This window comes from Lissotriton helveticus, chromosome 3_1 (assembly GCF_964261635.1).
Source record: "Lissotriton helveticus chromosome 3_1, aLisHel1.1, whole genome shotgun sequence".
Lineage (NCBI taxonomy): Eukaryota > Metazoa > Chordata > Amphibia > Caudata > Salamandridae > Lissotriton > Lissotriton helveticus.
In genome coordinates, this window is record NC_136061.1 from 1771947787 (window position 1) to 1771974310 (window position 26524).

The 26524-nt window shown below is 46.5% G+C and overlaps 1 protein-coding gene across 7 annotated transcripts in view; it reads right to left on the bottom strand.

Annotated features, from left to right (window-relative positions):
- WDTC1 (WD and tetratricopeptide repeats 1) overlaps positions 1-26524 on the bottom strand; it is a 380833-nt gene that overhangs the window by 265162 nt on the left and 89147 nt on the right. For 4 of the 7 annotated variants that reach the window (XM_078682616.1, XM_078682614.1, XM_078682613.1 and 1 more), the window contains exons 3-5: positions 17719-17802; positions 5715-5761; positions 5409-5520 (exon numbers count right to left, since the gene is read on the bottom strand). In XM_078682616.1, the coding sequence (XP_078538742.1) occupies positions 5409-5520; positions 5715-5761; positions 17719-17802 (243 nt within the window). Of the gene's footprint in view, positions 1-5408; positions 5521-5714; positions 6279-17718; positions 17803-26524 lie in introns of all 7 variants that reach the window. The other 3 variants (XM_078682619.1, XM_078682618.1, XM_078682617.1) reach the window with 1 other exon arrangement.

Consider the following 26524-nt stretch of genomic DNA (forward strand, 5'->3'; position numbering starts at 1 on the left):
TCTGGGTTACTGGTAGTAGAGTGTAGGTTACCCGATTAATGAATATGGTAAATTGAAATTAATGGGCCCAAATGTGCATATGGTAAAATTGTTGGTCGGGTGACCTGCGCGCTCTATCAGAGACACCCAGTGGAACAGAATTGTCTACACTTGTGTGCACCACTATTGCATATTGTGCAAAGCAATGCAGAAAAAAGATGGGAGTTTCTAAGACAAATTAGGCCTTTGCACCAGTCACACATCAATTTGGGCTGTAGGCAATTGCTGTTTGTTTCAAGTGATGGAAGAGTTAAGCGGAAGCAGTTTATTTTTCCTATACATTATTATGAAATGGAATGATGGCAAATTAAACACGCTGACAAACACAAAGTTTACTTCATATCGGTTTTCCACTTTGATAGATGGAACATCTCCAGAATGCATACCCAAAGTTGCCATCCAAGGATATAGGCACTTTCAAAGTATTCTTCTCAAAGTAAAGCAAAAATACTGCACATCTGAATCTGTATTCAGCCACGCATCTGCAGAAGACGAATCTGCAATTCAGGACACAATTTATACTGCATGAAATGTCAGTCCAGGAATGCCATAGTGAATTCCAGAAGGAGGAGCAACAACAGGCACCCAACAGTAAGGAAGAGAAAAAAAGACCAATGCAATGACGTTAGGTATAAATAGCAAGTGGCTATCAGGTGCTGCAGCACATTTCAGCCGGACCAGATCTTTTCAGCACTGTGAACTGATCCTCTCGCCGCAACTCCAATGAAACAGCATGAGACACATTGAAAAGCAAGAACACTGAATACAGTAATGCCTCCTCTGCAAAACAGATACTCAAAGAACCACTCAGGTCTCCAATAGTTCCAGGGACTGGGTTGACACTTCAGACTACGTGCTGGAGAACTCAATCTGTCTGCTTTAGGTTCACACACATCATATGTACACCATTTTCTACGCTAGGTGGTGACACTCCAAGATGTTGTTGATACTTCTCTGCTGAGTGCAAGAAGTCTTTTTGGGCTCAGGCTCACAAGTCAAATTCGTTTTTCAAACAAACAAACAAAAATCATCAAGTTTGCCACTCTTATTCGGCCTTCTTTAAGCCTGCGTCTTGTTCTCATTTCTCAGTGCCACGTTTTTCAGCTATTTCCTTTCAAACTTTTAACTTAGCTGCTTATGAAATACATATCAATTACTTCTTCATTCTTTGTTAAAAGTAAATTAGACCAATTCAAAAAACCTGAAACACCACTCTGCGTCCGTCAGTTGTGTTTTAAATTGCACAAGGTACGGACCACCATGAAAGAATACATTGATTTAAAGGGTGCCAACAAGTATTTGTACTAAGGTGAGATAATACTTTATATACGCATTGTTAATTTTGCATGTTGGTGGCGAATATCCGAATACACATTACATTTATAAGTGATTTGTGTTTGCTTTTACTTCAGCATTAACCTCTTAGATGCTGGGCCTTTGCCCCCGGCGCAGAGCCATTATTTGGCTATTTGGGGGAGTTAGTTAGTGCTTCGGGCACCATACTTTTTTCCCACATAAGCTATCCAAGTTAAATTTGTGTCCTTTTTTAACATCATGGGGATTCTAAAAGTACGCAGGGTTTTTAGATTCCCCTGAAGGGGACGGATAAAATAGGCAAAATAATAGCTGATTTCTGAGTTTTTGGGGAGAATAGGAAAAAAGTGCTCTGGATAAAAGTTTATTTCTTCCCTAAAAATGGCATAAAATAATTGTTTGCTGTGCTAAAGTCACCAGCTTTCAGGAACATGCAGAGGTGGCCCATTTGTTTTCCTTTTTGTTGTGCTCTCGACCTACTACTAGTTTGTGGTGGAAACCAGTGTGAAACCCACAGGTGAGCCAAAAAGCTGTGGATTTCTGAACAGTAGACAAAATTCTGAATTCAGCAAGAAGTCATATGTGTACATCCGTCAAGATTGTCCCAAAAATACTAGCTGTTGAAATAAAGATATACTGAAAATGAGTAGAACACGATGGCCATTTTCGACAACGTTTAATGTGTAACTTTTTGTCACAATGGCCGATTTACAAAAGCAGTATACCATTACGTCCGTTAGGCCCTTCTGGTTGCGAATATATATAGGGTTCGTAAGTTTTCGAAGAACCCAAGGTACCCAGAGCCAACAACTGAGCTGCATCGTACAATGGATTTTCATTGTGTGCAGTGTATAGACCAATTAATGTGGCAACATATGTAGAGTGAAAAATGGGTATTAAGGAAACATGCTTTTCTGAAATGGTCACATGATATGGAGTTTAGGAGCAGGGGCTATTTGCATATCACTGAATTTGTAGGTACCATTAAAAGTATATGATTTAGAAAGATTTGTTTTTAAAAAAGGTCTTCTTTCTTACACACCGGCTTACCTTTAGAAGGCACAAATACAGCAAAATCCAGTTGGCAATAACAAATATCCTACTAATCTATGCTCTCACATGTCTTCTGATCAAAATGGCACCTCACTTATGCGGGTAGGCCTAGTGCCTGTGACAAGGAACGGCACAAAACGCAACATGGATACATCACATTTTTCCACTTAAAACTGACCCTTTTTTTGCAAAGTGGGTAGCTGTGGATTTTGGGCCCTAGCTCAGCCAGCAGCTAGGAAACCTAGCAAACATGTACATTTTTTAAAAGTAGGCAACCAGGGGAGTCCAAGGTGTCGTGCCTTGTGTGGATCCCATGAAGTTTTCTTACTCACAATGCCCTTCAAACCTCAAACTGTGCCAGAAAAGAAGCATTTTCCTTACATTTCTGTGATGGAAACTTTTGGAATATGCAGGAATCCACAAAATTCCTACCACCCAACATTACCCCATGTGTGCCAATAAACAAACTGCTCCACTTGTTTGGCTGGGCCTAGTGCCCACGACAGGTTAGGATCAAACCAAGGTCAATGGGAGACCTTGCATGGGGACTCCTATTGACCTTGGTTTGATCTGTTCCTGTTGCGAGCAGTAGGCCCAACTACAGAAGTCGCATAGTGTTTTTATCAGCACAACTGGGGCAATCCCGAGAGTTAGAATTGACAAGAACCCGCAAAATTCGTATCACAGAAATGTAAGGAAAATGCAAAATTTCAGGCAAAGTTTGAGGTTTGCAGGTCTTTGTGGGGAAGAAAATCTCATTGGATTCATGCAAGGCACACCACCCTTGAATCCACTGGTTGTCTATTTTTCAAAAATGTCTATGGTTGACGGCCGAGCACAGTCCGAAATGTGGCAGCTAACCCGAACGCTGATCTCCCCACAAAACACTTTAGAGCATTTTGTGTCAGATTGGAAGTAATTGTCGCAATCAGCCCCCCATGGCAGGCAGAAAGACTATAAAAATAACCCTGGTGCCTAATTAGTTTGAGAGGTATAGAGAATAGTAATGGTTGTGCAGAACAATAAGAATAGGAATCTATAATATTCACAGTGGATATTCTATATAAAGTTCTAACACTAAAGGCCTAATTACAATCTCCTCAGGTCGGAGGCTTTCCGACCGAGATAGTCTGTTTTACTTCCGACTTAATTGTAATTAGGCGGTCGGAAGTGAAACAGACTAAGTCGGAAGTTAAACCGGCCAGTCATTCGGCTGGATTCAGATGGGCTCAAGGAGCCCATCGGACAGTTGGAGACTGCTCATAATCCATATGGATGCCGTTTTAAGCTGTCCGGATTACGATACTCTGTTTCAGGCAGGCTTACCATGCTGGGCTCTCCGACATGGAAAGCCTGTCGGAAAGAGTTTGGAGGCCCCAAGCAGGGCCCACTTCTCTTTGCAGCCTCCAGTTGGGGGCAGAGGGGGCAGTGCAGGGATGAACTGAACCTCCCATTTCACTATGGGAGCTTGTACTACGGCCGGTTTACAGAAACAAGAGTATACAACCGCACCATGTGCAGTCGCATCGCAATTATGCGGTTGGGACCGCCGAGCATAGGTCGGTCAGACCCATATCAGCGACAGTGTCCGCCCGACATCTCAATGAGGCCCCCACTGTCTCACCTGCCCCAGGTTCCACTATTCTCCAGACAAAGGTCTAGTACATGATCACTTTATAACTAAATCGGTTTACATGTAAATTAAAGTTAAAAATCCTTTTCATCCAACAGCCATAAACAACCGTTTTTCAAAAGTAGGGAACTTCTGAGCACTTGGCTCATAAAAGAACAGAAAAACAATATAGTACCATATCCTACATTTTCAAACACATGTCATATCCCTCCTTATGAAAGCCCTTGGTTTTATCACCCTCTCAATGGCAGACATGGTCTCTTAGTCAACACCGACAAAGCCTCCAGGCACTTCTAAAAACCTTTCTACATGCAGCACACCTTAGCAAATTCACAAAAATATAAACACCTCACAACTCTTTAGAGAGACCTCCTTTGGCTTTACATAAAAGAGATTCACATGTAAGAGAAGGTAAAAGGTGGCATTATCAAGATATCACATAAATACGAGAAGCATAGAGAGCAGAAACTTAGAGCAATGTCTTGGCAATCACTAAGATTAACCAGTATATTTAAATGATAAAAAGTTTGTTAGTTGTTTGAAAGGAAAACAAACACAGGAGGGGATGATGAGACTGGATACCCAAGATGAAGCATAGATATGATGGGAAATGCAGACTGTAACCTGCTTTTATTAGGATCCAACGCACTATGTGGGAGTCATAAAGTACACATTTGCATGAATTCAACATGATAATAAGCTCTTTGAAGAGCATGGCACCACAGTCACGTGAAAAATGATATATGTAACTGCTTTTCAAACCACAAAGAGCAGTTTAAGTAGTTTAAGTTATGAGAAATTTGTGGCTGCACTCTGTAGCCGTCCGCAGAATGCGATCATCCTCAACCCAACTGAGGAGATGCCTGTGGATCTAAACAAATTTAAACAAGAGAGTCCTCCTGCGCAGAGATCTTAGCTGTAACACAGAAGTCGGCGGGAGCTCCCCTATAATCCCCAGCAATGTGGTATGGTGATGCTACAGGAAATCAAAACTCGCGTGGTGAAGATAAAGAGACATGGAACATCTGCAGCAATCTCCGGTTTCTAGCCAGTTCTGCCATTTTTAGAGGAACACCACACTACAAGACCTGCATACTCTGCCTTAAGGGATAGTACATTATGTCAGCCCGTGTGAGCAGCTAACAAATGGCCTCACTGCAAAGCCCTCCAAGGCGCGACAGTATAGCTCATCAAAAAATTTCAATACATTTGTTGTAAGGGCCATAAGTCTCATATGGATCAGGCATTAGGATACTTTAAGTAAGGTTGATGAAGTGACCTTGAGGGGCATACGATTGCCCTAAAGCTCATTGCTGCTGCCCACCTGGGTAGTAAATATAAGGGCAAGGAGCCCATCAATGTCGCTCACCTGGACTGAGAAGATGTTGGCTGTATGGCCAGTGTGCATGGAAAGCAGCTTCTTGTGGAGTAAAGGATCCCAGACGATAATGTGCTGATCATCAGAACCAGAGGCCAGTAAGCTGAAAGTAGACAAATACATTGTGCAAGAGCTAAGAACATCATGTGCCAATATGGGAATAGGCAAGCAACTCACAGCTGAGACTAAATGCAGAGAAGAACAGAGTACTGTTTAGGGAAGCACAAAAGAGATGTAACATGCACATGCCAGGGAGAAAAGAGAGAACTAAAAAGAGGGTGCTTAAGAGCAACTTACTCTCCTTTTTGGTTCCACTGCAAACAGTTAACGCATCCTGAGTGACCCTTAGCAAGAAAAAAAAAGGCAAGAGTATTAAGAAGTCTCTACACATCACCATTGCCATCCCCCTCCCACCTTCAGTTTACAGCAGATTCCAGAAACATTATGTACACATTCAGAGTGAAAGGATAGAGTTTACAGCCCTGCACATTGTTTAAATTATCGTTCGCACAAAATCATGAAATCTTTCAGCCCACATGTGGAATGAAAAATGTCTTAGCTATCGCAATGGAATGTTTCAATTCTATTAAGGACTCAGAGGCGAGGATTATACTGTCCTTTCTTAACTTTACTGAAGAGCAGCCATTTCACAACACTTAACAACTATCATTCCCATGAAGCCTTGGGAATGCCATAAGAAAAAAACAACAATGTCCAATGGGAGAATAGTCCCCAAGCTCCAGCCATTCAGGGCATCCCAGGCCAGAATATAGTTAGTCATCGGTGTCCTCTCTGCCTCTTTTGCCACGCAAGTCCAGTCGTTGCACCTTCTTCACGCTTCCTGCTTACTCGCATCCAATCCTACAACCAAAGGACATATTTTAGCCACAACCCATGGTTAAGGTTTAAGCCTGTAAACAAAGCAATGATCCCAGACATCTAGACAAAAATGCAAATTTAGAATAGATATGGAACACCAGAGCCAACTGACTTCACGGAAATACAAAGGCTTAGTACTTACTAGTCACGGGGAGGGTTAATCCTATTCGGAATCCCAGGTGGGATAATCCTCGCCTCCAAGTCCTTAATAGAATTGAAACTTTGCATTTCGACAGCTAGGACATTTTTCATTCTAAGTTAGGACAGGAGGTGAGAATTATGCTAGTTCAAAGCTTACTTATCACCAAGTCAGCCATATCCCGTACCAGTTTAAAATAAAATCTTTTAAAGGTAGAGTCCGAAGACCAATCCGCTGCATTGAGGATATCCTTCAAATGAGCACCTAAAGCAAATACCTTTGAAGCCATTGCTCAACACGCCGGTTGAGGTCCAAACATTTGCTGATAAATGTCTGCTTCTTGCATCACCCACCTTACCAAACGGGCAATTGTGGGGGAAGACACCACCTTATGAGGTTTCATCAAAGCGATGAGGTGCTGACACGAGCCCAGAGGACTGAATTAGACGGACATCTCATACACCTTAAGGCAACCCACAATGCACAACTTGGGAGAATCAGGAAAGGCCAGATATGAAAAGACCTTTGATAAATTTCGTCCTTCTGTGTATTGTAAATGTTAGTCCAGAGGGTGAAAAGGTGCGCCCCATGATATCCAAGGTTCAAAGGAGATCAGGCAAAGCAGCATGGCCAGTTTCGCTGAGAGTTCCTTTCTGGACAAAAAAATGGTTCGGTTGCCACAAAATAGGTTAAGCAGCTGGTTGACATCACATAGTGCTGAATGCATTGGTTCTGGAGGGAGTGACAGTCTAATTCCCCTCAAGAGGCGACACACAAAAGGGGGCTCCACTAGTGGTGAACCATCCACCGGGTCATTCCTCGCTGAAATAACAGACCGGAAGGTATTGATTGACCTATACGCCAAACCATCCTCTACCAAGGTAGCCAGGAAATTAAGGATGTGGGCTATATCTGCAGCCAGGGGATCAAGACGATCGCAAACAACATTGGGTACATCAAAGCCAGGTGGACTTGTATTGTTTGATCGTGCTGTTGGCCCAGGCCTTGGATAAGAATCCCTCAGCTGCGAATGAAAGATTTGGGACCGACCATCGTCCCCTGTAATCCGCCATGCCTGGAGTGACAGCGATCCCCTAGGATCAATGGATGAGGTCGCTGGTCGGGATTGAGCAGAAGAGCTGGAAATAGGGAGAGTTGGATTGGAAAATCTCAAGGAAGTTCCACTGGAAAAAAAACTTGCGACTTCCATCACTGAGTGATCATCACCACCTCCGCCTTCGGGCGCCTGAGCTGAGGCTCTCATGATCATGGCGAACGGGGGGAAAGGCGTAACCCTTCTCCAGCTTCCAATCCTGGAGAAAGGCATTTGTGGCTACCGCCAGAGGGTCTGGCCTCCAACTGGAGAATCTGGGAATTTTTTTGATCTAGCCAGGACACAAAACAAAAAAATCCACTGAAAACAGACCCCACCTCTCCTGGAGGTTTGAAAACACTACAGCATGGAGACTGCAGAGTCTTGAGTCCCGGAAGTTGCAGGATTAGAAGTTCACCACCTGGTTGGTCTGACCTGGCCGGTACTCCGCCGTGACTGAAATCTGATGATTCAGACAATACTGCCAGAAACGGGTGACCAGGTCAGACAGAGCCTTCAACAGAGTGCTGCCCAGATGGTTGATGTATCGAACTGCCGATACGTTGTCCACCTTGAGAAGCACACAGGACCGGATGTTATCCTTGGTCTAGCATTGGATTGCAAAGGCCTCCGCGAGCAATATCAGGCAATTGATAGGCAACCTCTGTTCGAGAGGCGACCACAACCCTCCCGTGGAAAACTCGCCACATCTGGCACTACAGCCGGATCTGCTGGCATCGGACTCTATGACGATGTCTGGGGGCGGACCCGAAGATTACTCGTGTATTCCAAGCATCCATATTAGCTACCCACCAGTCAATCTCCTCTCGTGTCTCCTCGAAAAGCCTCACCATTCGAGAGTACGAAAGACCCTTGCGTAGATTTGCGGCCTTTAACCACTGCAAGGCACGATATTGGAGAAGCCCTGGCAAGATGACCTGGATGGAAGAAGAGAGAAGACCCACCAGACACGGAACGTGCCTTAGTGAGACTTGTTGCCTGGCTAGAGTATACCGCAATTCGGGATGAATCTTCGCCACCTTCCAAGACTGAACACAAGGTAGCTTCGACATATTCTATCAAGAAACCTTTAAAGATTACCTCCTGAGAAGGGACAAACAGGGACCAACAGGGACTTGGATTCGTTGATGGCGAAGCCCAGGCTCTGTACTCCATCTGAAGCTGGAGTGACAACCTGTGCGGGCATTGGGTCACTATCAGGATGTCGTCGAGGCAGACAATGAGGCGGATCCCTTGTGCGCTCAGGTGTTACAGGACCGGCTTGAGAACCTTTGTGAAACACCATGGGGTAGAGGAGAGGCCGAAAGGCAGAGTGGTAAACTCTTAGGTCCAGTCGAGACACAAACTGTAGAAACGTCCAGTGAGGAGGGAAAATAGGAATCAAGAGATAGGACTCCTTGAGATCCAGGTGCACCATCGTATCCAGAGGTCTTAGAACATCTCGTAGGAGGTGAATCCACTCCATCTTGAAGTAGCGATAAACAAACCCCTCATTGAATTTGTGCACGTTGATGACCGGCCACTGACCCCCATTGGTCTGGTCGACCAGGAAGATATTGCCGATTAAAACCCTGGTGTGTGGAGTCGAAATTTAAATAGCCCCTTTGGTAAGGAGGGAACCCACCTCCCCGCCAGAGTAAAGCGGTCTCGGCCACCAAAACCTGGATGGGTCACGGGACCTCGATCTGCCTGGGAACTCCGTAAAATTCTATTTGAAATCCTTGCACCATCTGCAGGACCCACACGTCCCTTGTGATGGAAGTACAAGTCAGGCCCCCTACTTTTTGAAGGGAGAATACTCACCGGAATTGGTGGAGGCGCTCATGCCTCTGGCTCCTCTGGCTCCGACATGTCTCCAACTGGTGGGATGAAAGTTGGTAAATCAGGCCTTGCCCTCTGGGAGGGTAGTGAGCATTGGGCAGGTTGAGCAGCCCCTTCCTCGACTGGCACCATTTAAAACCCGGGTGGGAAAGACTTTTTAATTAAGGACTGAGGCTTGTCCAGGGAGGTGAAAGTATTAACAAACTTCCCTAATTCTTTAATAAAGGGCTTTCCAAAGCCCTCCCTGAGCTATAGCCCCTGCCTCACAGTCAGCAAAGTCCGGGAGCTTGGAGTCGAACTTAATCAACAAGGAGAGATCCCTCTCTGTAGAGAACGCACAGCTGGCATTTCCCAAAAAAATGTTGGCACATTGTGACCAAGCAGGAAAGGTTTCTGGGGAGATTAGAGAATCTGAGGACTCTGCCTCTGTGGCCATGTCCAAGATCTTAGTGAGGGGACCCAGGGGTTTGTCCTGGCATGCCCACCAGGACCTCTCTCTACCCTTCTGTGGATCTTTAATGAACTTTTGTAGGAATGTGGTCATTCTGGGATCTATATCCGATGTAAGAGCCACCTTCCCTTCTAGGGAGGGGCATTGTGCACTAAGGCAATTGTGGGATTCCTTCTCCAGGAGCTTCCACATGCTGCCCGCCACAGATTGCCACTTTCTCCGACAGGGCCCAATTTGAAGACCTTGAATGAAGGATCTTGTCAGAATCCAACATATCAGAGCAGATCTCTTGGTTACCGGTGGATTAGAGGAGGGCAGCCAGGGGCAGGAGAGGCCAGCCTCATTATCAGTGTCCGTATGACTATCAGCCGCTGGAGTGGCAGGGGACACAGGGGTAGGGTTGTCTGAACAACCCAGCGGGATCCAAAGAAGGGAGATGGGGAAGGGGCACTACTGGCTAAGAAGACCTGCTTTAGCCTGTCAAAGACATCAAGATCACCCCAGCATTGAAACTACAATTTGCTGGTACAGGGTCTGGCTCAGGGGGCTGGGAGTTCCAAGCGGGCGTATGGGGTGCTGCGGGACCTGATGGAGCTCCGGATTTTGTAACATGCTTGTGCGATTTAGAGTGAGAGGCACTCCTCTATGGGAGCCATGTCTTCTAAAACTGCCAGGTAGATTGATGCATCAACTGCATCATAAAAGTCATCATCCCAAGAAAGTACCGCCAGGGGGTCCTTCTCCCATCCTCAAATGGTTCCATCACTTGGGAGAGAACCCCCACATACACACCCTAAGGCTATGGGAGGCAGGGCACTGCACTCAAAGTGGGCCTACTAAGTGATTGGGGGCAAAATTGGCACAGTGCATCATGAGCGCTGTAGATATGGAAGGCTGGGTGTCAGCCCAAAATTCCTTGTGGGCAAACTTCACTGCTGTTGGGTCATGGCCCGGGTACACCACACCCCTGCTGCAATAATTTTAAGGGGTCCCGCATGTCCCCACAAGTCAATGACCTACTAAGCAATTACAGACCCCCCCCTTCCTTCGGACACAACCGTGCAGAGTACAGACCCTGTGAACAGGTAGTCAGAGAAGCATTAAAACGGCACAATCAGGCAATACCGACCCCACTTCGGGGCGTAGCTCTCCAGGCGTCAAGGCTCCCAAAACTGTGGCGCGCAGCTCCGATTCCGCTGGAATTAAAGGGCCACCTGGGTGCGGGTGAAGTGCACCGCAGATCTGCACCATAACAAGTTGCCGCAAAGGAGCATCAAGCGTACTCGGGCTGAAGCGAGAAACTGCTCATAAAGCGGAAATAATTAACCAATGTGCGCACAGAAAGTATAAATGTATCGTACAATCAGCACCTTGGAAGTAGCAATGAATTATCAGCGTAAACACAGAAATGTAAGCGGGAAGGAAAAACACCACTTATCTCGGCTGTGTGCAGCGAAGGAAGAGGATGAGAGGACACAGAAGATGGACATTGTTCTGGACTGGAAAGCCCAGAGTGGCTGGAGCTTAGGGATTGTTCTCCCATTGGGCATTGTTTTTTATTATGGCATTCCCAAGGTTTCATGGGAACGGTAGTTGTTAAAGTGGTTGAAATGGCTGCTATTCAATAAAGTGAAGAAAGGATAGCATAATCCTCGCCTCCGTTCCCGACATAGAATCCCTGTTGGCAGTCAGAGGACAAAGATAGGACAGCAATGGAATATATAAATCTCCTCGCTTTTTTGGGCAGGTGTGAGAGACACTTGTAGGCACTGTGAGAAACTAAAATCATTTTGGAGGAACTCGGCTCCAATACTTCCTAACTCACATCTTTTATAAGCACTAAATCCACATCTAAAAAAACAAGCAAGCAGTTCGCCAAAGAACGATAAGGAAAATCCTACTTACCAGTATGCATCTGTTCTTGGCATGTAGAGCTACAGATTCTTACACTGTGCATTGGATCGCCACCTGGTGTTGGGCTCGGATGATTGCATGTTGTTGTCGTCTTGGAAGAAGTCTTTGTAGTCACGAGATAGTGGACTCCTCCCTTGGACGATAGTGCGCATGGGCATCGGCTCCATCCTTAGATTGTTTTTTGCCATGATGGGAAATGATGGAGTTTGTAGAAAGAAGAAAGGATGTCCATGCGTGTATATCCAATTAAGAATGAACTGGAACAGATACAGGCCCCGGGAGGGCGTGTAAGAATATGCAGCTCTACATGCCAAGAACAGATGCATACTGGTAAGTAGCATTTTCCGTTCGAGGCATATGAGCTGCAGATCTTACACTGTGCATAGATTGTACAGCAGTGTCTCCCCTTAGCGGTGGTCACCTGTATCTGTTGCAGTAGTTTGAAAAAGGGTTTTGAGGACAGCTTGCTGCTTAGCTTGCACATCAACACAATAGTGTTTAGTGAAGGTGTGTTTTGTAGACCATGTTGCTGCCTTGCAAATGTCTTCTAGGGGAATGTTCCCCAAGAAAGCCATGGAGGCTCCTAGTTTGCATGTGGAGTGCGCCCTAGGAGGAACTGTTAATGTACGTTTTGCTTTTTGATAGCATATTTGTATACATTTTACAATCCACCTTGCAATTCCAGCTTTAGAGATGGTGTTGCCTTTATGTGGTGGAGAGAAAGCTACAAACAATTGCTTTGTTTTGCAAAAGGATTTGGTCCTATCTATAGAACAGAGGAGAGCTCTTTTAACGTTTAGTGTGTGTAGAGCTCTTTCTACTACAGAGTCTGGGTTTTGGAAAAACACTGGTAACTCTACAGATTGGTGTAAATGAAACAGAGCAATGACTTTTGGAAGGAATTTGGGATTTGTTCTGAGAACCACTTTATTACGGTGTAATTGTAAAAATGGTTCTTGTATAGTGAAAGCTTGAATCTCACTTACTCTCCTAAGAGAGGTAATAGCTACTAGAAAAGCGGTTTTCCATGTGAGGAATTGCAGTTCACATTTGTGTAGAGGTTCAAAAGGTGGTCCCATGAGCTTTGTAAGAACAATGTTTAGGTTCCAAACTGGAGAGGGTGGTAACCTGAGAGGAATTATTATTTTTAATCCTTCCATAAATGCTTTAATAGCAGGCACTCTAAATAGAGACAGATGCATTTTGTAAATATGCTGCAATTGCTACCAGATGTAGGAGTACAGATGAATATGCCAAATTACATCTCTGTAAATGTAGAAGGTAACAAATGATATTTTGGATGGAAGAATCTAGGGGATCAATTTGGTTATTGTTGCAGTAAATGGCAAATCGTTTCCATTTAGCAGCATTGCAAGCTCTAGTAGTAGGTCTCCTGGCTTCTTTAATGATATTCATACAGTCTGGTGGTAGGTTAAGATAACCAAACTCTAAGACCTCAGGAGCCAGATCGCCAGATTCAGTGGACTTGTGTCTGGATGGCTGATGATGGTGTCAGATGTAGTTTTTAGTGTGGAACTAGGGATAGTTCTAGCAGAGTTGTATACCACTGTTGGCATGCCCATGTGGGAGCTACTAAAATCAGCTTGAGCGACTGTTGTCGTAGCTTGTGCACTATTAGTGGTATTAGTGGTAGTGGCGGAAAAGCGTACGCAAATCTGCCAGACCAGTTCATCCATATCGCATTGCCCTTGGACAGCGGGTGTGGAAACCTGCCGGCGAAAGTTGGGCATTTTGCGTTTTCGTGTGTGGAGAACAGATCTCTGTCTGGATGACCCCACTTGTGAAAGAATGTTTGAAGAACTTGCGGCTGTAGTTCCCATTCGTGAATTTGTTGCGTCTGTCGACTTAACAGATCTGCTATCTGATTGTGAACTCCTGGAAGATGTTCTGCTACGAGATATGTTTTGTGGAATGGCCCAAATCCTAATGTTCTGTGCAAGCTGGGACAGCTGTAGAGAGTGTGCTCCCCCCTGTTTTTGTATATAGTACATAGCTGTCATGTTGTCCATCCGGATTAAGACAGCTTTGTTTTGTACTTGGAATGTTATGAGTGCTAAGAATATTGCTAGCAGCTCTAGGTGATTGATATGGAACGATTTTTGTTGATTGGTCCATTGCCCTAGAGTTGTATGATGTAGGAGATGGGCTCCCCATCCTGTGAGAGATGCGTCTGCTGAACAGGTTCGAGGAACGGCAGCCCTTTTGTCAAGTTTTTGGTGTTCCACCACTGCAGAGAGCGATGTGTGCGGCTGTCTACCAACAACAGGTCTGTTAGTTGTCCTTGAGCCGGATTCCACTGTTGTGCTAGACACTCCTGTAACTGACTCATTTGCAGTCTTGCAAATGGTACAATGAAGATGCAGAATGCCATCATGCCGATTAGTCTCATGAACACTCTGGCTGGGAGAGAGTGTTAATGTTGGAACTTTGTGAGTAGGGCTTGAATGCTCTGTATCCTTGCTGGACTGGGATACGCTAGAGCTGTAGACGTGTTTATTGTAGCCCCTAAATATTGATGTACATGAGAGGGCTGTAGGTGCGACTTGGTGTAGTTGATTGCGAACCCTAAGTCGTGCAATGTTTGAATTGTCTGATGTGTGTGTTGGAAACACTGATTGAATGACTTGGCTTTTATGAGCCAATCGTCTAGATAAGGGAAGACATGTATCTGTTGTCTTCTGAGATGTGCTGCTACTACTTTGTGAACACTCTTGGTGCAGTTGTTACCCCGAATGGAAGGACTTTGAATTGATAATGCTGTCCTTCCAGTACAAACCTTAGATACTTCCTGTGAGAAGGATGTATAGGAATGTGAAAGTAGGCTTCTTTTAGATCTAGTGTTGTAAGGAAGTTGCCTTGTTGCAGCAATGGGAGAACTTGTGGTAAAGTGATCATATGAAAATGATCTGAGTGTATATAGTGATTGAGGGGCCTGAGGTCGAGAATTGGTCTTAGTGTCCCGTCCTTTTTGGGTATTAGAAAATACAGCGAGTAAACCCCTGTTCCTTGATGTTGTAAAGGAACTATTTCTATTGCGTTCTTTTGATCATAATGAGCCCTGTCATATCTTGCAAGGAGGGCTTGCGTGTTAGCTATGCGCCATGTATTAGTAGCTCGTGCAGCTATTCTTTAGCCTGAAGCATCTATCACCTTCGATTCGTTATCAGGGAGCGGTGCTTCACCTGATGTCTGTGAGTTTGCTCTTTTTCTAGCATTTGAGACAACTAGGGAATCGAACGGTAGCTGTCCTTTAATGTAGGCTGGATCACCAGGAGGAGGCCTGTACTTTTTCTCAATTCTAGGGTTTAGGATCCTAGCACGTACAGGATCTTTAAATACCTCTGGAGCATGTTTGATGACTCCTTTGATCATAGGAAGAATTTGAACAGACCTTTGTGATTGTTCAAACGTATCTAATAAAAAATCTTCCTCTGCCTCATCTGAATGCATGGTGACCCCATGATAAATGGCAGCCCTGTTCAGTAAGTGCCCAAAACCAATATTGTCTTCTGGAGGAGAAGTTTTTGATGGATATGACTGTGGGTCAGGAATATCTGACACATCTTGTGGGTTTGGGTACTCCCAATCAGGATCATCAACAGGGTAGGGAAAAGGCTCATCTGGGTCTCCCCCTATGCTATGCTATACTCATCAGAATTCTGAGGTGTATGTGGTGAAGAATGAGGAGGGGAGTATTTCAGGAGAATTATGAGGTGAATTGTTAGGAGGAACAGGAGATGAAGGAGCAGAAAGTAAAGGAGAAGAAGGGTGCATAGGAGATGTGGCCTTCTTGACAGGCACTGCAGGTGTAGGTGATGTGTCTAATTTCCTTTTCCTGTGTGGTGTAGTGGATACTTGACCTGTCTTTGGGTCAATGTAGATTTTTTTTGTAGAGGATCAGGTTGGAAAAGGTCTACTCCTTGCGGAACCTTTGCCGGTTTTCGGTTCCGGGCGTGGTTGCTGCTTGTCTTTAGCCTTAGGAGTTGTAACTGTGTCCTTTGCTGTAGATTTCGGCACCAAAGGTGTTGTTTTTGGAGTCGTAGGCTGTTTCGAGGGCTTGAGCGCATTGAAATCAGGCCTTATAGGTTTCGATTCCGAAGATATTGGCTTCGGAGTTGAAGCTGGTCTCGTCAGCTTCGAGACGTCAGACGCTGGCTTCATAGTTTTGTCTTTAGAAGTCGACGGTTTCGGAGCCGAGACTTCTTTCGGTTTCGGTGCCGAGGGAGCTGGTGGGATCGGCACGTGCGGCTTTACTCGGTAAGGAGCTACCGGAAGGCTTGAGTATTTTCTTTGGAGCCGGGCTCGATGGCGGGGCTTTCGAAGTGTGTTTTCGGTCGCGACTGGTCCCCGGAGGCGGAGTGTTGACCTTTGCCTTTGATTTGGGTGGTGGGTATGGAGCCGGGGCAGTAGTGCTCACGCGCTGACCCAATGGTATGGACTCATCTGAGTCGTCTGCCTCTGATCCGATTTGGAGATCGTCTGAATCTTCTTCGGGAACGAGTGGAACTTCGTCGAAGATATCCACTGGTTCCGGGGACGATCTCTGCATGACGTGTCGACGGGCCCTACGATCTCGAACAGTTTTCTTGGATCGAAAGGACGCACAGGCTGTGCAGCTGGATTCGTCGTGTTCTGGTGATAAGCACAGGTTACACACCTCGTGATGGTCACTGTGTGGGAACTTTGCTCCACAGTTGGGGCGTCTTTTGAATGGCGTCCTTTCCATGCGGTGTTGGCCTCACGGTGTGGATAGGCCCAATGGCCCACGTCAACGACCGGAATCGAGCTGATGGAGTCGAGACGATGATTGTCGATATCGAAAGTAGTTTGGTGAAGTTTGAATACGTTTTTACGCGTCGAAGTACTTGAAAAATTAGATTTTGATCCGGAGCTGAAAAATTTCATCCGAACCCAGTGGCGGAAAAAAACAATCTAAGGATGGAGCCGATGCCCATGCGCACTATTGTCCAAAGGAGGAGTCACCTATCTCATGACTACAAAGACTTCTTCCAAGACGACAACAACATGCAATCATCTGAGCCTAATCTAATGCACAGTGTAAGATCTGCAGCTCATATGCCTCGAACACATATGTTCAGGGGAAAAGACCACAAACCTCCTTTTCTCAAGTAGGACAACAGATAACTTGACACCTGCACTTTCTAATTAAGGCATGGTCAGTATCCATAGGGGCATTTACATCTTGTGTACTAAACATATGCATCATTGATGCCACCCTGTAGATCTTCTCGAACCGCTATACCCGTGTATAACTTGCATCACCGTCAGGGACTGCTCTTTCTATTACCAGATCATCAGTTAAATTATCCCCAAAAGGCCTCAAAACTACTGCACTTGTGCGTTATGGATATCAGTCATAGGGCTCCTTGTCTCCTCTACATGTGCACGGATACCACTTTCAGGAACTCACAAATTTGAACCTGTGCATCGCTACCAGTCCCCTTCAGCCCCATCCTCACTTTTATCTTTCCACGGTCATCAGTCCCTACAGGGCTTGTGTGCCTGTGCTTCAGTAATATCACCACAGGGAACAGGAGACCATACACCAGTGCAACAAAGTTATTACCTGCAATTGGACAGGGATGTCAACGTCTGCACATGTGTAACTCATATTGGCCCAGGAAAACTCAGGTTCTTTAGCTAAGCCCTTTCATGCATTTCAGGGAAGATTAACCCTGCGTTCAGTTATGCCTCCATATTTTAAAATACACAAAAACTGTGCATCACTTGTGTTTGGAGTACTGGGCAAGAGTCTCAGTGGCATAAAACCCTGGGATCCCACAACTAAGCTTCCATCCAATATGACCCAAACATTCTTTTAATTTTTGACACTGTTAAGATTAATAAAACAAAATTATATTTGAAATAGTGGATCAGGAATAAAAAGAACAAAATCGCACAACAAACGCACAGGAAAGCAGATTATGCTATAAGATCTCACCTGCAGCTCCGCCTCCAGGCCCAGGCGTTGGACGAAAGGGTCCGTGACATGGTAGTAGCGCTCAAAGCGCACTGCTCCAGTCTCCTGCTCAACAAATGTGCAGAGAATAATAGTATGATGAGAGCAAGTAGCATCATAAGCCTTCTTTCACTTCTGTTAGAAGATTTGATATGATCACGTATGAGAAGACATGCAGCAATTTATCCAAACCACTTGGCTTTTCAAGGCCAATATTAGAAAGGCCATTTTTTTTTTTTAAATCATATGTGCACATTAAACTGTTAAACGTTCTTTACACCCATGGGCAGAATGGAGGAAAGTCATTCCATCTTTGTCACTACAAACTGAAGGCACCCGTATGGACTCTTACCTCACCTTACAAGCAGATTAATTTGTGAGCTGCATTCTTTCACTTTGTCAAAGTATCTGATATTTGGTTTAACTATTTAGGAAAATATCAAAAGATCCCCCACCAGACCGATTTTGATTGAATTCTCTTGAGGTCTGCCATTGCAATCCTTACTAAATGGGTGTTCACACATTTCTCTTGCTAAAGTCCAAGTGCTTACGAGGCTAGTCACAAATCACAGATTTAACAAAATGCTAGCAGCCCCATTATCACTCAAGCACTGACACTGATCTTTAAACAATCCAGTCAGAGACATACTAAATATATGGGTGTTGGTCCTAAAGTTTAATTCAACTACCCACCGATTTCTGTGGTGCCTAATCCAATTAAAATGAAAGAGAAATGGGTCCCCACAAAAACATCAGAATACCTTCAACACCATGACGGTTTAGCTCAAGCTGGCTTCCAGCCCTTGAGATAAACGGAGTCAGTGCTTGTACCTGTTCTCGGTGATTTTGTATGATCATTGGCTTTGGTGGCAGTGCTGCTGTAAAATTATTGACTCGCTCAGGGCAGTGATAGCTTGCTGCTGACTAACCTGAAATCCCCAGCTAACATAGAATAGGTGCACCAATGACTAGTCTCCTTCCTATACAACAGGTAACCAACACAATTTGTGAGCGTTTTATGTCCTCTACAAACAAGGTAAAACATGGAGTTTCTTGGGGATCTTTATTAACTCCTGGAATCCTTAAACATCTACTTTCAACCTGTGGCCTACCTTAAAAGAACATCTGGCTATCTTACAGTGTGTAAGCAGATGACACTCAAATCAGGTTCTGCTCAGAACCTTTCAAAGACTACTGTGGAAGTGTTGGGTTGTATGCAAGGTAATTCTCTTGAGCTCAACTCTGACAAAGCGGAGGTTCTTGTGGCTGGAGTACAGGCCTCTCTCTCACTCATGAAATTCTTCCTTCAGGCTGGCGAGCACAGGGAATATTCCCTTTAGTTATAAATGTTTACTTTTACATTGAAGCAAACATTTAAGGGGACAAATACACAGAACACAGGCCTTGCTTTGCTGCCTCCTACTTTATTAAAAGTCACTTCCTTTGGTACCAAAGATAACAAATTAGGAGCATATTAAATGCAGCAGTTTGATCAAGGTTGGATTAAAGCACCTCCTGACCAGATCATCCGATCTATCTACTTCGCAGCCTTCGGGGGGGGGGGGGGTAAGAAGGTCGCTGCCCTTCAACTTTTATGTCTAACAAGAACATCCATCTTGCATTCTTAGGCTAAACTGTACTGGCTTCCCATCAAGAATGTTATCTTTAAGGCTTTATAGCTACATCAACATCCAGCAGTCACCAAATAAAGTCTAAATGTATTATTCACAAGCTCTTGCATTCTAGACAGTCAGAAAAACGAAGTTTCCCAATGTTTAAGAGTGAGATTATGAGTAGTAGTGTGACGTGTAGCAATGTACACAGTGGCGTGTAGCAGTGTCACAATATATCAGTTTGAAGATGAAAATGCAGAAGTGCCAGTTCGACAGGCTTTGTGTGAGAGTGCACTCAGTAGCAGAACTTAACTCCTTTGTATGAGTGTCACTTTCTGTGTGTTAGCTTCTGGGCAGCTGCTGCACATGTATTCAAGGCCAGCCTTCCTGAAGGCAGAGAAGATAGCTTTCCCTCCTGTACAGAAGAAGGGAGTCGAGCACAGCACCTTTTCCAGCCTAGTAAGCGCAGGACGGAGAACCACAAACAAACACAGGAGGCAAGCGCACTGACTCGGGGCTGGGAAGAAGAGGACACGAGTAGGGAAGGGCAACAGTCGGGCAAGTAAGAGATTGGGGAGCACAAAGGAATGGGAGGATATAGCAGGAAGCAGCTGTAGTGCATGGCTGATCGGGAAAGCGTGCCCTGCCGGTAATGGGGTTCAAGGGCAATGGAGAGGAAGTGCCTAGTCCGGATAGAGCAGGGGTGAGTGAGTGCAAGGTACAGGGGTGGAGACTTTTTTTCACCCCACTGCACCAGACACCAGAGATAGAACAAGGACAGTGCAGCTTCCAAAGGAAGAGGACAAAAACACCAGTTCTGGTGTAGACTGTCTCATGATTTAGCAGTACTGTGAGAGGTCCTCACACCTAAACTCCAAAGATGTGGAAGGTGAAACCTTTTACGAGGACAGTGAGGACTGTGGTAGTAGCAGCTCTGGCCTGCCATTCCCACTCCAAGATCGCTGGCATGCTGAATTAGCTTGCGGGTTTAGTGGGCCAGGTACAGAGTCTACATTGGGTGCAAGCTGGTATGCAGAGGTGTGTCAGGCTGTGAGGCAGAGGCTGTGCCACAAAACTATCTAGTGTTTCGTGGCTCGCAGGTGATGGTGGGAGGGGAACAGAGGTCCTTTGGTTGGACCATCTAGACATTTGCCAGGCAAGAGGCTTACAGCAGTTTCTAGGGCAGGTGGTGCCAGAGGAAGGCAGTGATGGAGTATTGACGGTTGTGATAGAGTAAGAAGTGACCCTGTTGATCGAGTTAGCGGTTGTGGTGGTGAGCGTGGTGTTTGAAGTAGTGGTGAGGATGGCGGTGCAGGTAGAGACAGTGGTATTGATAGAGTAGTGGGAACGGTGGTAGACATTATAGTGATGGTAATAGTAAAGGTGATGGCAATGGTTGGCAACGCATTCCTGCATCGACATCTCATATTAACAAGCATTGGCATAGCCAATAGGTCTCGCCTTTGGGACCTTATAAGTGTTTAGCCATGCAACAGTTGATGTTGTTGCACAAAGGATATTGTGCTGGATAACTAAACACTTATAAGGTCCCAAAGGCGAGACCTATTGGCTATGCCAATGCTTGTTATTAAAATTGCTGTTACAAGGTGTTTAAGCGACATTGTGACATTACAGCTGCCTGCAATTTGAGTGCTTCAATGGGTAATACTTTGTGGTGGTTGCCTTCATAAAGGTAGAGGTAAAATGCATTGCACACATGAAAGTTTTATTTGGCAGTCTGTTTTCTTTAGTTTTCGTGGCCACGTATATGTGTGGCCTCTTTTCTTTATTTTTTTGTGACATATGCTTACAGTAAAAAGAAATGTCGACTGCACCAGCATACCAAGGCCAAACCTGTTGGCTTTGCAATGCTTGGTTCCTAAACACTCTCGCCGCTGAATGTGCTAATACGGGGCTCACTGCCCCTTCCATGCCTTCGTCTCCTCCTGCGTTCATCTCCCGCCATCATCTGGTACAAACCATCTCACTTAGCTGCCAATACCTGCCCGTGCCAGCGCGGCCGCTTAATATATTCAGAAGAAAATCAATGGCATGTTAATGTGAAATTTCCAGGCTTTCCAGGGAGGGGGTTCCCTCAAAATATGTATTGTTTCAATTGGCAAGCGCCGCTCTTGCCATCATCAGGCAAAGCGGCGCCGATCCTGCAGGAAAAATATGTAAAATGCCTGCTGAAAGGAAAGGAGACCAGAAGCGAGGTGGAGAGAGAGGGGGGTGGAGGGCTGTGGTGAACGGAAGGAAGTGTCAGGGAAGGCGAGGGCCTGAGGCAGCAGAAAGGAAGGAGGAGAAAAGAAGATGGAAAGGAGTAAGGAACAGAAGAAGGCTAATGGAGGGAGACAGGAGTAATGCAGTGCTTAATTGTGAGAGGGGTAGCAGGTGGTGAGCCCGCGAGTGGTGCGCGCGTGCAGTCTGCTGTTTTTCGAAGCACATACTCATGCTTGTGGAGCACCGGTGCGCACTCCCGCAGGGTGTATGCCGCCACAAGCACGAGTATGTGTTTCGAAAAACAGCTGAACGACGGCTAAAGGTCTCCTATGAAGCGCATGCGCGCTGCGTAGGCGAGACCTAAAAAAAGCACACCAATGTAAAGCTGCATTACTTGTGACAAGTATTAACTAACCCATTAAGTCCGCTTGACAAACCATTCAGATCAAGCACAATTCCTTTGTATTGTATTATATTCCAGAAACTACATATCGCTTACTATCCCACGTGGGGTGCTGAAGCACTTGCCTATATGGGCAGCACGCTACACCGTGTAGGTTGGAAGAGTCTATTGGGTATCTAAAAAAGGTATCTAAAAAGTATCCTCACAATAATAATTATAATAATTGTATTTTTTTAATGAAATTACTTGGTATTAATAAATATGTTAAAGTGTCATATTCATGATTGTGAGGATACTTTTTAAGCTTCCCACTGGACTGGACTGGACTTTTTAGAAATTAGGAACTTATCTGGTGGTTGGGTTACCTACATCAATGGGTCAGAGCTTGTGCAGGGCTCGAAACATCTTTAACCCAAAATATTAGGTTGGAAGGATATTATTTTGTTTTGATCCTATGTGGGAAGTCTTTCCATAGCGTGCATGAGGACCACCAAGGAGCAGTTATCGTGTTATGTGACACAATGCGTAGCAGTGTGGTGGATAATGAAGTGTGAGTAACATGCAGTTTTATGGTTTTCAGTATGCGGGTACCTTTGAACAAGTCTGCAGGTTTCTTTATTGTATTTCTTAAGACCCTGTCTGCTTAGCTGGTTACTGCACTGGGTTGCCCAATCTGAGATTTTGTGTACCGTTTTGGTCCTGAGCTAGCATGGTGGAGGGGAGTGGGAGATAGAAGTGGAGAGATCTGCTGAAATGGAAATTCTCATTATCCTCCTATATCTGTCTGTCTTTGTGAGATGCAAAGAAGCAGTCAGATTGTATAGATATCAGTATGCAGTAGTGGAATATATCAAAGTCTACTAAAATATCCAGCAATGTTCGACATATCCCTTCAGTTATTCATGCCTGTTAATTCGGTGAGGTTTGTTCTTTGGGCTATACAGTGCTGATAATGGCAACCCTCATAGCAAATATGTCTAATGTGAAATTAAGAGGTATCATTTACAGGTTAGCTGATAGGGGGTGATGCCGAGAAACCGCCCCCAGGAAGCTTGTTTCCAGTCCAGGGAGAACCTAGCTTGGCAATTCGGGCTGGACTGTTCCCGTGAGGCACAGGGTCAAGACTGATTTGCATATGGCTGGATCTAAACTGAAGTGGCATGGTGAGCAATGGATTTAACCCAGATCTCTAGACTGGGGGTTAATGTTTGATTTGCTCTGCATTCCGTCCATCATCTGGGTCTTTTGCAGAACAATAAGATTACCTACAGTTCCTGCCAATGCTCTTCTGAAAATCACAGATATTATATTAGACTATTGTAAAGGATTGGCTGATGTGTTTCGTTCCGTTTCTCAACAGGTTTCAACTGCCACACAAGACCCGCATCAACAGTGCCACAACCTCGGGGTGGCTACGCAGTGTAGCAAAATGGTCGCTGCCTGTACCAGCTCCGTCCAGACCGACTCCCCCCCGCCCCCCTTACTATCCGCCACATTAATCCTTAAACTGAGAGAAGTTCCTGTGACCGGAGGGTGCACAGATCCTGCCCCTGAAAGAACGAGTGTGATTGACTGTTGGAAACTGGAGTTATAAGCACAGCCGTTTGCGTCCTACACCGGGCACCAAAGCCTGGAGTGACTTCAGTTACCGCGAACGTGCTCACGTCGAGGGCCACGGTAGGTCACATATCCAGCGCAGTGGACATACACTGGACCTCGTACCCCGGGCCTGCCTGGCCGGGGGGAGACACTATGTATAGTGCTGCACGGAGACTCCTGAAGGACTGCAAGACGCCGGGAGCATACACACAGCGAAACTCAGAGAAGTCTCGGTCGTGACGCAGTGCCAATTCCCTCGGAACTTGAACTCGGAGGGGTGACATGGCTGTTACCGGGGGCTGGGGGCTCAGAGTAGTTCGTGGAGCTTCCCCCCTGATTACTTTGGCTACTCCTTCCCCGCCCCTCCCCCCACCTGGACTCGTGCTGATGACACATATGTTGATTGAGCGCCCAGTGAGGTTACGGGACAGCCGGTGTGCAGCTGCAGGGCTTCACCAACGGAGAGACAGAGATATAAGGAGACCCTCCCCGCTGGCCTCAGATGGCTGCCTAACTTCATGGAGGCAATGGGTTTAGTGGACGGGTGGAGAATGTTCAACCCAGACAGAGTTGAGGGCGCTAGGTGGCGCACTTGCGAATGGCTGCCACTGTGTGAGGCTCTCGCCGCCCGGCGACTTTTATCCTGAATTAATCCTGATAATTGGCATCCCCGGGGGCATCTGAGTGCTGCGTTTGCTTGGCGTGCCCCTCCGGTACCGGCCTGCCAAGTCTCCGCCCGATCGACTGCAAGCTGCGCCTGTGGACCGCTTGTGAATATTCAGCGGGAGACGCCTGCGGAGCTCGCCCTGCGCAGACGCCGGCTGTGGGAGCCTCGCCAGTCGGCGGCTTCGCACGAGGACACGGGCCGCAGGGGTAGGGGATCACTGCGCCCAGGGCTGTAGCCGCCGGACATGACTTAGCCTGCGCGCTCGCGGCCATCGCAGCATCAGCGGTAGATCCCCCCCCCTGGCTCGGGGGGCAGAAGAACAACGGCGAACACCAGGGGCCAGCGGTAAGCGGGGGGGGTCTCAACTACCCCAAGCGTCATCTAGGCCGGCGCGTGGCGCGCATAACTGTGGTGGACCCCGAGCCCTTGCACGCTTCTCCCCCCCACCCCACACACACACACACATATCCTCTCTTCTGGTACATATGATGCCCCAACAGGTTCTGGGAGGCAGTTGGCATTCTGAAAAACTGGATCCTTTAGGTGGCAGTTGCGGGCCACAGACACCAGCATGGACTACTGCCTACATATGCAGCCACTAACAGAATGACTTACTGATGCCTGCCAGATGGCCCTGCCTGCCTTATAGCGAGGCATCTCTCCATAGAGGGCTTGGCTGACGGTCTGGATTGGGGGAGTGCCTCAGGGCGGGGACGCTGCTGTTTACTGTGGCTTGGACCCCCGGTCGTGCCTTCATTGGTCCTGGGATCTGCGAGGGCCCTCTGCATTGAAGTGCTATAGAGTGCCTGGCACCTACTGTGTATACCGCCGCAGTGTTTCACCGCCATAATCCCGGAATTGCACCACCCAGGAGACACATCACAGTGGTGGAGAGACGCAGCTTTACAGGTTGCTGAGCACCTTAGCGCCCATTTTCCTTATCGCAGGCACCACCACCCTCACACAACAGCGACTAATAATTGGACCTCTGTAGACAGCTAACAGAGCAGAGTGCGGCTGCACCGGTTGGCCGGGTGCTACCATGGGCAAGACCGATGCGCGCCAACCAAAAATCACCTTTGAGACTACCAAGAGACATACCCGTACAAGGCAAGAACCACCAGACCAAGCGGGCGGCAATGGGCCACTTGGTGCCCCATCCGAACACCCTACAGAGGTACAGGATATTTTACGGGAGGTCCGCCAGGGATTTGCCATGATAGCGGACAAGGTGGATAGGATGTCATCGCGAATGGATGCCATAGTCCATAAAATGGACGTGCACGAAGAGAGGATTAAAGAAGCGGAACGGCGCATATCGGACTCGGATGATGTGACTGCCAGACATACCTCGCAGCTCTCTAGAATGGATAATCTGCTGAGAATCATTGCTACCAAGAACGAGGATTTGGAAGCGAGAAGCAGGCGTAACATACGCATTTTAGGAATTTCGGACTCAACCAATACTGGCCGCATGAAGGAGTATGTTGAAAAAATGTTATTGGCGGCAATAGGGTCGGAAGCCTTCTCTAACCAATTCATTGTCGAACGGGCGCACAGATCACTGGGCCCTAGACCCAAACCAGGAGACACTCCGAGACCCATAATTGCTAGACTCCAACACTACAGGGACCAAGATGTGGCACTAAGGGCGGCACGTAGCAAGCAGTCACTGTCTTACGATGGTAATTCCTTTACTTTATATCCTGATTTCACGCCTATGGTTCAAGAGGAACGGCGGAAGTTCCTTGAGGTCAAGGCGAAGTTGCGCAAAGCACAAATTGACTACGCCCTCCTGTACCCGGCGCGGCTGCGAGTCACTCATCAGGGGAGGCAACGGTTCTTCACAAAACCACAGCAAGTGGACGAGTTCCTTAAACACCTCAAACACTCAGCCAGGCCTGGTGATGAAGAGCAAGAATCTCGGCGGTCGCCGTTGGCAGGAGCGGATGGAGAAGATCAGTAAATGTGCCTTGGACTGTTGTAGACCTTGAAACAGACTTTTGTAACTGTGAGTAGTATCATATATGCTGGGAACAATGCCAGTGAAGCATATGTAAACATGGTCAGGTGTACCCCGGGATGCTAAAAGCTAGCTCGCCAGGCCCCCTTTATGCTCGTCGGTGCCTCAGCATCGGCTGCATGTGCTCCGAGGGCGAGGGGTAGTTGTGTTGCCACCTGGATAGAGCCCCCACACGGAATTCCCCCCGGCTACCTTGCCACATACTTATGGTAGGGGCTGCTTTTTGTTCTTGGTTGGGTGAAAAAATAGGGAGGGTGGGG